Genomic DNA, 13,619 nt, shown 5'->3' with positions numbered 1-13,619 from the left:
TGATAGTTTTGTGGTAGATAGTGGGGGGATTTCTGGGTAGCATTTAGTATTTTGTCTATCTTATGGGGATTATAGCCATTTTTAGGAAGGTGTGGCACACCTTCCTAACCAATGAAACCGGTGAGAAAGTTCAATAGTGAGAGCAATGTCATTGGAACAGATTGCTCTAGCTCTGTGTTAGTGTTTTTAAGATACCATATTGTTGAGAAGGGTGATGGTGTGATTGTGTAAATATCTCCTGTATGTGTGGGTTTTCTATAAATCGAAAATGATAAGGAACCTTCTGGAAGATGTGTGATCAGTGTGTCCAGGAAGGATAGGCAGTCATTGGCTTCTAGCTCTATTGTAAAGTGGATTTTAAGGTGCTGGCTATTTATATGCACTAAAATTGTATTCAATGTGGCCAAATAGCAAAGACATCATCAACATAGTGTAGCCAGAGACTAGGTTTGAGAGTGGCTGTGTTGATAGCTAGCTTTTCCAGATGTTTTATGTAGAAGTTGGGTAAGGGAGCAATCCCATAGCTGTCCCATCTAATTGTTTGTATATTTTCCCTTTCCATGTAAAATAACCTGCCTGTACTGTAAATTTAAATAGCTGAAATATATCACGGGGAAATTGTGAATTTAGTAAGTTAAGTGTCAATGGTACATTAGTGAATAATGAGGTGATATCAAAACTCACCATTACATCTGAACTATTCAAGATGCGGAATTCTAAAATACTTTTTAGGTGGGTAGAATTTTTAACAAAAGAGGGAGAATTGTTTGTGCATGTGGCTAGTAGTTTGGCTAAATGTTTAGCTAGTTTATACGTAGGATAAATTTATACTATCTACAATAGGGCGTAAAGGTGTACCTTGTTTGTGGATTTTTGGAGCTCCATATATTCTGGGTGTTTTAATGTGAAAGGGTTTGAGTTTGTTGACTGTTTCTTTTTGCCAGGAAGTGACTTTGTTCAATAACTTGCACACCTTATTCTTTTGCGAGTTGATGGGATTTTGATATATAATTTGATATGTTGACCAGTCTTGGAGAAGTGTGTGCATTTTGCTTTCATATTCTGTTGTATCCATTACTACAGTTGTGTTTCCTTTGTCTGATTTGGTTATTGTAATGTGCTTATTATTGTGTAGCTCTTTTAGAGCCATTATTTCTTTATGTGGGATATTATTTTTGGGAGGCTTAGAATGGATTAGGATATTGGCCATGTCTAACCTAATATTATTTGCTATTGCTGGAGACAGGTCGTAAATTTTACATTCAACGGAAGTCATTGTTTTGGTTTTTGGAACTTCTTTAGGAGTAACGGCAAAATTATGTCCATGACTTAATGCACTCATGGCTTCTTTGGTTAAGGTTAACGTTGATAAGTTCACAACGATGCCATCTTGATATAACTGTGGCTGCTGCGTAGCTGGAGGATTTCAAATTTCTTCTGGTGCCGGTTTTTAACTTTAGCGAATTCTTTATCGGCTGTAGAGTCGGAGATTCTCTCCAGGATATCCCATAGCTCTGGGTTCAAAATGTCAGATTGTATATCACGTAGTGCACTGATGGAAGAATTTATTTTTGAAAGTTCTTGGCGAGTAGCGTATATCTGTTCCCCTAATAGTGCTAAACTCGCTCGTTTATAAATATGTTGGGCTTTGGCCGAGTGAAACTTGTTCTTAATTTTTATACAGTTAGGTATCAATTGGTATCTTGGCACCCTTTTAAGAAGGCTAACCTGTTCAGTTGCTGTGCCAATTTTACTTTCCACTTACCTTATTGTTGTGCCTTGCATATGATATTATCTCTATGAAGAATATTTAAACACGTGGATAGGATTATGTGTTCATCACACATGTTGAATTGGATTTAAACGGTATTGATGCGAACACAGATTGATAAGAAATGAACTATTTATTAACTTAAAAGCTAATATTTTGCTGGTATTATATCCAGAATCTTCAGAGCACATAAATAAAGTTTGTTACAAATGCAAGACAATCACAATTCGGTGTAACAGTGGGGCTAGTATAAGTAATTGCAGCATGCAATTACTTAGGTTATTTTACATGGAAAGGTTATTATGTCTCTTAGGACACAGGATATTATGATGGTCCTATATGTCTCTTAGGTTATTTTATATGGAAAGGGAAAATATACAAACAATTAGATGGGACAGCTATGGGACCCCCCCCCCCCTTAGCCAACTTCTACATAGAACATCTGGAAAAGCTAGCTATCAACACAGCCACTCTCAAACCTAGTCTCTGGCTACGCTATGTTGATGATGTCTTTGCTATTTGACCACATTGAATACAAAATACCCCACTATCTACCACAGAAGACTACAACAAAACTATCACCATCCTGTACATTAAAGGCACACCTGAAAAGATAAGATATCTCGGGTGCTTATCAAACACCAACTGCACACCATATTCAAACCTTATGTGTAATTGGCAACGCTCATCCGTTCACCTAAGGACAGATTCACTCCTTTATCACATCCAGGAGTCTATGAAGTGTCCTGTTCTTGTTATCGAGCCTACTATGGACAGGCAGGAAGAACTGTGGACATCCGCCTCAGTGAACACAAAAAATATACCCGGCACTTTCACTATGGCAAGTTGGGTCTGGCAGACCATGCTTTGGATACACGAGCACACAGGATCAATTGGAAAAAAAAAAAGTACTGCACAGAAGCCTTCTACAAGTCAGAGAGCTTGTTCCTGGAATCAACAGAAACCTTAAAACACACTCCAAACCTTAACAAGTATGGCTCTATAAATCTACCAAAGATTTGGGAGATAGTCATCCTAAGATCAAATTAATATTTATTTATTTTTTTCAAAACTTTCACGGACTACTATTTTTTTTTCTCAAAACGTTGGACAACTGTCTTGTGTTCATGCTGCAATTACTTATACTAGCCCCACTGTTACATCGAATTGTGGTTGTCTCGCATTTGTAACAAACTTTGTTTGTGTGCTCTGAAGATGCTGGAAATAATACCAGTGAAATATTAGCTTTTAAGTTAATAAATAGTTATTTTCTTATCAATCTGTGTTTGCATCAATACCGTTTAAATCCAATTCAACACGATATAGCTGTTTTGTATATAATATGTTTTAAACAACTTTTCTCTTGGAACCTGATCAGTATGCCTTTTCCCAATCTACATAAACTTAAGACAAATCCTTTTCATATAATGATTTCTCAACTGTTTGTCTTAAAGAGAAATGATCCTGAACCTATATGGCCTAAATCCTTGGTTCCTCTCCAAGTTTCTCTTCCAGACTTTTCTTACCTTCTCATGTATGCTTGCATAAATCTTACCTGGAACATTCAGTAGGGAAATTCCTTTGCAATTCTCATATTCAGTCATATTCCCCTTTATATAGATGCATACTATGACAGCTCTACTCCAATCATCTGGAAATCAATTTTCTGACCATGCTATCTACATAATACATAGGAAGAACTTTTATACCTCAACATGAGCATTTCATGTTGAATATTATCTACTCTGGTTGCCTTCCAACAATCTGAGTTTTTGATGGCCTTTTTTTTTTTTTTTTTTTTTATTACCTCATCATCATCATCAAATTCCTGCCATGTACTCTCAAGGGGTGTACAGGATATGACAGTACTACATGAAAAAATTACATCATTACTAACTTCCTATCTACAATTTTCCTCTAAATCAGTCTGTTACTTGTCAAGACTCCAACATTATCAGATCTTATATTTCTATCCTCTAAGGCACTTTGTACCGTATCAATCCACCTATATCTTGGTCTTCCTCTGGGTCGTTTTCCTGCCAACCTGACAGAGAACACTAGTTTTGTTAATCTTTCTTCTCCCATTCTGTTTAAGTGACCATACCACCTGACATTAGCTCTGCTAACGCATTCCTGGATGCTGACAATGTCAGCATCCAGGAATGCGTTATTTTTATTACCTAATGTATTGATATGTACTGCTGATTACTTGAATGAACTCTTAAATATTTTCTACCATTGTGTTGTCACTTCTTGTTTCATTTAAGTCTTTCAAAATAATTACTTCAAACATCTAGGATATCATTATCTTCAGTTTTCATGCTACATTTACCATCTCAAGATTCCTTTTACAGTATTCTTTCCTCTATTTCTAAGCTTTTTTCAATAATCTCCAGAACATTTTGCCACCTCCCTGACATCTATATTGCCAAAATTTTTTTTTGTACTCCAAAAATTTTGCTTACCTACTTTTACGTTGCATTCATTTCTTACATTTTTCTTTCTATTATTGACATCTGACCTCAAGAAAACCAGGACGTCCTTTTAAAAGATTCACCAATGACTTCAAAGCCAGGAACAGGCCACTCTAGGCCTAAATCCTTGATAGGCATGATGTTGATGATCTGACCTCCATGGAGTCAGAGACTCATCATGGGAGGTACACACTATCACACACAAAGCTCATTCAACTATGCCTTAAACTGATTCATTCCACTCACATTTTATGTAAAGAACCTTCTCTTCACACCTATGAATACAACTTATACAGTTTCCAGCAATGGCCTCTTGTTCTACCCCCCCCCCTCTCTCCCATTCTGTGAAAATTCTCTTCCATGTGAACCTGATTAAAACCCTGACTAACTCATGTCCCAATCATACCAACCCTCCTCCTCCTATTCATAAGGCTTTGCAATTTTCTTTCTCTCAATCTGTCCTTATACTCCACATTTCAAAGACCACTGACTACCTTTGTGAATCTTCTCTGGACCTTTTTAACATATCTTCACAGCCATGAAAATCCAGTGCACAGTAATCCACCCAAGGTCGAATCAAGGGCTTATACAACGGCATGTCAGGATCCTCCATATCATATTCTCTTAGGGAATCAGCCAGTTTACTTCCTAAGACCCAATATACTTCTGTCTTTTCTAAGACTGCTGCTGTCACTTTTTGTGCCCACCATAGTGTTCTGATTTTTTTGTCCTTGCAGAAATTTTCTCACATGCCTCTCTGGCTGAATCAATGTTTTCTTTAGGACCTTCCACTGTATCTCCAAGGTCTGGTTCTTGTTTTCATTCCTTCATTTTTTCTTCTAATAACGTGTATACTTAAGTCTGCAAATCATTCATTTTAAAACTTTCTTCCATATTTTTCTTTTCAATATGATATGATATTCAGTTATCAAGAGATCATTATCCACAATAACATATCCAATGACTTTTCTTGTTCCTTGTATCTTCTCTCCCCACCAGATTTGTGTACATCTTTATGATGGAATATACCTTAGCAACTATGAATTCTCTTTCTTTCCATGCACTTTCTCTTCTCTATGTTCCCATAATTAAAATCATTCATAATGGTTAGTCACTTTGTATCCTCTAATATAAGCCAGAAATAATTTAAGAAGTATTTAGTAAAAGGTATTTCATATGCTGTTTGCAGCCTCATGGGTCAGAGATGTTATCCCTCTCAACCCTTAGAGAATGATAACAGACTAGAAGTGAATATACGAGAAGCAAGATATTAAGCAAACTAGATACTATTAATGGAATTAAATTATAACATAATATATGACATAACATAAGCTGCTGAGAAATATTTATTAGATCATAAAGGTTTCCCAAAGAGAAGAAAAAGGGCAAGTAGCCATGCTAGAGATTTGAATAAGTGAGAATATTTTTGCCATGGAGTGTGGCTGGTGTAAAGAGTAGATATTCTGAGAGTGGTGAGGTTATAATCTAAATGCGTAGTAGTGGGTGTGGTTTGGTAAGATGCCATGTAGCATCATCCCACGATGAGTCTTCAGTCTGTGAGGTCTTGTAATAATCTTCTTCCACCTCTCTCTAATGCTTTTTCATTCCCCCTTGAGAGAATGAAAAGGGAATCGAAGACATTTTTATACAGATGGCACTTTTATTCATAAATCAGCAGGTAGCTGGTCTACCCCTTATCACTACAGAGTGAATTCCCATGAAGTGCTAGAACAGAGATGATATTTCCTAATTTATATCAATATTTTTATGTAAACTGGGTACTCGAGTTGTAAGATGAAAAGTATTTAAGATGTTCAAGATGAAAAGAAGTTTTTCCTTGAAGAAAAAACTAATAGTCTGTGCCAAAGAGTAACTCTGAAATCTATAAAAAGGTCCAAAAGAAGTTCCTGTAGTTACTGTCCTGAATCAAACCTATAATGGTCATTCTGCAAAACTGGTGTCATGGAAGACACCAGTTTTGCAGAATGACCAAGTGAACACAGGCTTTAATAATAACATGCAATTAAAATAGTGTGTGTTTTTGACATGTAGTGTATATGTCAATATCTTTATCACTGAAAAGAGACCAAAGCAAACAAGTTTGCGCCTGAACTATTTTCAGGACTGTGGCAACTCGTATAAAGAAGCTAATGACTTCACGTCACTTGCCTTAGTATCCCATAATGCAAAACACATATCCTTATGGACATGAATAATGCTATGCATTATGGGAAGGGTCACTACCCAGAGGTGATACTAAGGTTGAAGTAATGCAGAAGTCATATTTTCATATAATAACAATAAATTGGCTACTCGTATATGAAAACATGACTTCTGCATTACTTCAACCTTTAAGCTTAGTATCACCTCTGGTCTGGTTCAGAGACCTCAATAACGATCAAAACTGGTCTGGGTAGTGACCCTTCCAATAATGCATAGCATTATACATGTCTTTAAGGATATGTGCTATGCATTATGAGATATTAAGGCAAGTGACGTGAAATCATTAGCTTCTTTATATGAGTTGCCCCAGTCCTGAAAATAGTTCAGGTACAAACTTGTCTGCTTACACTTGGATAAAGGATTAAATCAAGAATATAATTTCTTGATTTAATCCTTTATCCAAGTTTCTTGGTATCTTTAATTTATTTCTCCTATAATTAGTTGTGATTCATATAATAATAATAATTTGGTCAGCCTTTGCAAGAATTTCAAAGTTGCAAGTTTAGAAATCTTCAGAAATGCTATCTAAACTAACTTATTTAAAACATCTAAGATCTGATGATCTCAAATATTAAATCTCCATTAAATGTGGCATTATGCATTGCTAGGATGTTCAAACTTGCATATAAATTTCAGAATAGGATTAGGAATAATATGCAAATATTAAATTCTGAGAAAATTCTGAGAAAATGGCATCAATTGCAGAAAAAACTACAATGATAAGCATTCATGAACATGTGAACAAAGCAAATGAAAGAAGAAAACCAAAATGCAAATGAACTGATATATTTGCTACTGAATGTTAAGGAACATGATGTAATATCAGAAATACAGAAAACAGTATCCTATAATAACTCACTCCTTTAGAGTATATGGTAAGAAATAATTTTTATAGCACTGTTTTTTTAAAGGATAAAGATTGTTCTTTGTGAATACTAAAAATATTGCAAAAATGAATAGTGCAAGCACAAATATAAAACAGATGAGATAAAGCAACCTATATGATCATGTTTTGAAACAGCACAATGAAAGAATTAAACACAGGTTTAATGGTTCCAACATTTCATCAAGTCAGAGACATCTGGGATACAGTATAAGAATTGTAATAATACACACAAACAACACAAAAAATAAGTGGAAGATATTAAATTGAGTCCTAAGAGAGGCATCCTCTGTGGGTGCTGGTAGGCTGGTTATACTGCAGAAAGTTTCTAGTATTGAGACAATGTTTTTAGACAAATACACAAGTTTAATAAAATAAACAAATAACTACAATTTTTGCAAGTCATCAGAGAACAGAATATTGAACTGTGGTCTTTCTGTTTCCCAAATCTCTGAAAGTTTTATTCAACCATATTTATTAAGATTTTTTTTTTTAATTCATGTGATTCTGTGCAAAGCATCCAAAACCAAGGCATGGTTATCAAGAAATGAAAAAATAAGTAATTTGCTGCTGTTAAAACCAAGGCATATGTTATCAAGACAGATCTCCCAGTCTAATCATAATAGGACAAACTATAAGAACATGCAACCTCATATACCCGGTGCCTCCAACTTATTTTTTGTGTTCTCCGTGTGGCCTAATGGATAAAGCATCTGACTTCAGATCAGAAGTGGAGTCCAAAAGACGGCTTGTAACTAGTGGTGTGCCACAGGGCTCTGTTCTTGGACCACTTTTCAATTTGTTCATCAATGATATACGAAAGGATCTGAGAGAAAGTGTTCACTTATTTGCTTATGATGAAAAGTTGGGTAGAGCAATAGTGAGTGCACAGGATGTCAAAATTTTGCAAGATGATTTGGATAGTTTGGAGGACTGCGCTAAGAAGAATGGATGTCAATTTAATGTGGTAAAGTATGCATTTTGGGGTGAAATTTTGGGGTATAGCAGCAGTATGTCACATTGGTGAAATATTGCTGCTATACCTCATCAATCTCCAGGAGATTGATGACGGTAGGGATTTTGGGAGTGTTGGTGGATAGCGAGTTGAAGTTTAGGGGGCACATCACAAAAGTGGATAAATCAGTTCATCAAATCACTTGGTTGCTGAAAAATACTTTAATAAGCAGAGAAAAACAGGTTATTGTTCCTCTGTATCGAGCCTTGATATGACCTCATCTAGACTACTGTGCCCGATTTGGGTGCCAGGGTTTCTTCTTGATGGGGAGGAGGTGGAGAGAATCCAGAGACGAGTGATCAAGATGGTAGCAGGTCTATGGAATGAACCTTATGAGAACAGGCTGAAGATTTGTGGATTGCAGAAATTGGTTGATAGGTGGAAAAGGGGTGATATGATTGAGACATTCAAATTACTGAAGGGTTTTTACAAGATTAATTCAGAAGATATTTTTGAGAATAGGACTGGTGGTGGGAGGACTAGGGGCCATACATGGAAGCTGGGCTAGAGTGTGGTTAGCAAGGATGTTAGAGCTAGGTTTTGTACTTGGAGAGTGGTGAATGAGTGGAATAAGCTGCCAGAGTCTATTGTGGGTGCCATGACTGTGAATGAGTTCAAGCGAGGTATGATAGATACTGTATGAATGTCGAATAGTTGTTCTTGACATGATGTTAAGGACTCCCTTGATGAGTCTGTGGACTCCTTGGAGTTGCCCATAGTAATAATAATAATATACACCTAGAACTGAGAGGGGAGAGGAATTTGTCTTTAGGAGAGTTCAAAAACTTATATAAAGTTAAGTGTCCTTATACACTACCCTGAAGGTAAACTTCATCCCTTCTCACTTCCAAGTGTATACACAGTTCCTTGTTCTTGCAACTTATCCTATTATGATCAAATTGAAAGATCTACCAAGAATAGATAGTGCAGATGGAATAGTGTGGAGTTTGTAGAGTGAGTTTGATGGAATGAGGGATTTATGTAAGGGGAATAGCTTTCATTTCAGGCTATCGAAATGGACTTGAGAAAGTGTTGTTCAGTAAGAATTTAGAAGTACAATGTCAGGGAAAGTAGAATGTTTAAGAGGGGGATGTAGATGAGCATGGGTCCAGGCAACCTAGTGACTAGTAAGTGGGAGAGTGATCACATGATGCAAAATGTAGCACCCCAGGTTAACTTTAGTCGGCTAAGTAACACAAGGTGTAAGGAAGGTTGCAAGATGAAGGAGGTATTGCAGTTTAGAAGACAGGCTTTGGAAGAATAAGAACTGTAGCTGGATATCAAATATTGAATTCAGGATCAGATGAAAGTCATGAAAAAGGTGTGGCACTTATATTTAGTGTAGAGATATGTAAAAGCTTGATAAATTGGAAGCCCATGAATGAGTGGATAATAACTGCTAGATTATATTCAAGATGTACCAAATTAACCATAACACAAGTTTATGCACCAACAAATAAAAAGGATCTTGAAGAGAAGAATTTTTTTATAAGTTACAAAAATGTATAGAACAAGTACTGACTGCCACATGAAAAATTGCTACTAGTATTGCAGTCATACGTCTCAACTAACTGGATTCACATATGATATTATTAGCAGCACATCCCCTCCTCCTGTCTTTCCTTCCTAAAAATACTGTAATCTTTGTATTCGATACCAGTTAGTGTATCTGCTTCTGATAGCAAAGTCTCATTAATGCCTACAACACGTGGTCTCAATAGATTAACCAAAGCAACAAACTACTCCTTATCATATGCTTTTTCCAAGATTCAATAAAGTGTGAATAGAAATCCTTATTATATTTATGATTTCTTGACTTTTGGGTGACATGAATGCTAAACTTGGCAAAAGAAATAATGAAGATGAGAGAGTAGTAGATAATGAAGCATGTGATTCAAGAAATGAAAATAGTGACCTATTGGTTGCATTTTGTGAAATGAACAATTTTGTGGCAGGAGGAAGCTTATTTAAAACTAATACATAAAATGACCTGGATATTGTCAGATGGTAAAATCAAAACCTAAACTGGTAATATTGCAATCAAGGGTAATTTTAGGAGTTCAGTTTTAGATGTTAAAATAAGGTAAGGAGCTGATGTAGGATCTGACTGTTACCTAGTAATAGCCAAAATTAAACTGCATGGGTAAATAAATTAGAAATCAGAACAGGAGGATAAAATATGTTATGAAATTAATTGATTTCATATCATGAACTTCATTAAGCAATATAAATGATTAAGACAATTAAAGAAACTGCTGCTGATACACTGCAACAGATCTTTAGCAATGGGCAAATGAGACTGAAAAGATCACTAAACAGTCGAAAGAAGCATGATAATTATAATCCCCAAGAAAGGAGATCTCACTAGATGCGATAATTGGACAGAAATTAGTCTGTTAATACCTGCAAAAATTTTCTCTAAAATACTGATAAATAGCATTAAAAATGAAGTAGAGAATATATTAAGGCATGAACAAGCTGGTTTTAGAACAGGTGGAAGTACTGTACATCATATTTTTACTTTAAAGAACATCACTGAACAAAGCAGAGAATTTAGAAGCCCATTATACTTAAGTTTTACAGATTTTGCTATAGAGATGCTAGCAAAATCTGTAAAACTTAAGTATAATGGGCTTCTAAATTCTCTGCTTTGTTCAGTGATGTTCTTTAAGTTAAAGTTAAAAAGCTAAGTTAAAAAGATGTGGGTTCGGGTTCGATTCCCGTCTATAACATGAGGAACCTTTATCTGGTCTCTTTTACTCAAGGTGAGTTGGCCTATGGAAGTAGAGGGTTTTTTCATTCGGAAAGTTGGGTTTTTCGTCCCTCAAAACAGGCAAACCAGACACACACACACAAACCTAATCCCTCACTAGTAAGGGCTCAACCTATCCCTCACCTCCAAAAGCGATAGGGGAGGAAAGAGTGGGGAAACCAACTCTTTTCTAATAAGAAAAATCACAGGTGCAAGAAGAGAAATTGAATGGAATCCTATGTCACAGGTCTAGATTATGATGATGACATAATTTTGATATCAAAATACAATGATATACAAATAAAATCAGAAGACTTGTATAAAACAGCTGAAATGGTTGGTCTTAAAATAAATGACAAAAGTGTCTAAACTACACAGCAAATACCACAACGAGATCAAAATCGATCAGCATGCTATAGAAGTTAAGAATTTTACATACTTGAGAGCAAATGTATATAATAAAGGTAGAACTGACAGGGATATAATGCAAAGCTAATATTGCTTTTGAAAAATTAAATAGATGAAATTTTCAAAATATAATAATAAAACCAAAATCAAGATCTTCAATAGTAATGTTAAGGCTATGTTATCATATGGATAAGAGAAATTGACACTGACCAAAAAACAGGAAGCTAAGTTAAAAAGTTTTCAAACAAAACATCTGTGTAAAATATTAAAAATATTTTGTCCCACCATATATATAACAAATGACATATAAACTGCATGTGCAAAACAGCATTACTGATGAAATAAAAAAAAACACAGATGGACACATACTGAGAATGGACAGCAGAGAGAAAGAGAGATTCCTATGGTTTGATGTGGATTCCAAAAGTTAAACAGAAAAGGGATAGCTAAATTAACTCAATAGAGAAAAGGAAAAGAAAGAAGAATGGCTGGCCAGAAGAGCTGGAAAGAACTGAACAGGTGGCTTATAGAGGTATCTAGAAGAAACACGTCTGTCTTATGTGCCACGAGGCCTAAAAAGGATAGTTTTCACCTTGCAGACCTCCCAAAAGGTCTCGGGGACATCAGTGGTCACAAATCAGACTGAGAAACACCACATTAGACTTTAACATCAACTTCACCCAGCATCAAAGTTTAAATATTATAATTAACAAGTGATCAGTTAACAATGATTAACTGTTAGGACAAGTTCCATTCTTGTGATTGCAAATTCCCAATTTTTGTATTATACCCTAAATATAAAAACATACCTGAAATGAACATGAAAAACTATATTAACTACGATAATTTACATCAACTTGCACAATATTACTGACAAATGACAAAACAAATACAGCATATTCAAACTATTTTTCTACCAGTAAGCTATGAACTAAATACTCTTTTTTTTTTATTATTATTAAAAGTTATTTTTTAAAAGAATGCTATATCAAAAGGTGAGAATATAATTACCATAAAATCCAGGATACATGACATAGTTGCCCATTCCAGATACCAAGACACATACAAGGCCAGCATAAGAATTGAGTGGACGCATTCCAAAGGCCCATATATAGAGTAGATGTGCCATAGCAAATGACAGCATACCCCACATGAAGCAACATGGCCAGATCAAGAAGACATCACCAAGGCAGGAGAAAATAAGTCCAGCTAGAATACGTCTAGAGTAAGCATGTTTTTCTCCAAGGCTCATACCATGAACAATGACAAAGCCACAAAGGCATAAGATGGGTAGGCACTTGATCAAACATGCAAACCAAGATGGGTTTTCTCTGGGAATGGCAAGTACAAAGTAGATGGCTACAGTCTTGAAGAATGGAACTAACTTCGGACCAACACATTTTAACTAGAGGAGGAGAGAAAAAAAAAAAAAAAAAATACATAAGTAAATTTTTCACAAAAGTTTAATAACAATATGAATGCAAGCAGATGTATACACAGTGTGTGTGATCATCAATTGTTCTCAATTTGTGCTGGATGGTTATTCTAAGATTTCTACTACTAGAGCCTGCTTATTTGCCAGTGTTTCCTGATTCTCTATCAGCTAAACTAAAAGACCTCTAGGTCTTTTAGTCTCTGGGAGATCCAGTTTATTTCTGTAGTCCATTGTTGGTCAGATCTTCAAGCAATGTGGCTGCTGCCTATTTCAATTTTAAGGTTTTTGCATGGATGTCTTTCACATTTGTAAGACATTTTTCTTATCTACATATTCTGTTTATCTATTCTCATAATTCCCATCATGCATCTCTCCTTGCTTCTGAGTGGTCTCTAGCCTTTGAATGTCTTTCTGGGTAAAGATCCAAGGCTCTAATCAATAGGTAACACCTAGTAGGATGCACTGGCTAAACACCTTTCTCTTTACACATAAGGGTAGGGTGCACCTAAAGATATGTTTTTTACCAAATGCATGCCAGTTTCACAACTGTATTTTTCCCTGGATTCTGACATCACCTGTAATCTTTTGACCTGGATAGATTTAATTATTTAAATTTTCCAACATTACATCCCTAAGATGTATATCTGATTGACATGTG

At 35.5% G+C, this 13,619-nt stretch overlaps 1 protein-coding gene across 1 annotated transcript in view; it reads right to left on the bottom strand.

Annotated features, from left to right (window-relative positions):
• LOC150105980 (lysoplasmalogenase TMEM86A-like) overlaps positions 1 to 13,619 on the bottom strand; it is a 55,215-nt gene that overhangs the window by 19,779 nt on the left and 21,817 nt on the right. The window contains exon 2 of the mRNA XM_090393736.1: positions 12,538 to 12,931. Coding sequence (XP_090249862.1) covers positions 12,538 to 12,931 — 394 coding nt within the window. The remainder of the gene's footprint in view (positions 1 to 12,537; positions 12,932 to 13,619) is intronic.

This window comes from Typopeltis vanoorti, chromosome 6, assembly GCF_054136105.1.
Source record: "Typopeltis vanoorti isolate ZY-2024b chromosome 6, IOZ_Tvanoo_1.0, whole genome shotgun sequence".
Classification (NCBI taxonomy): Eukaryota; Metazoa; Arthropoda; class Arachnida; order Uropygi; family Thelyphonidae; genus Typopeltis; species Typopeltis vanoorti.
This window is presented reverse-complemented; position numbering and strand designations above follow the sequence as displayed.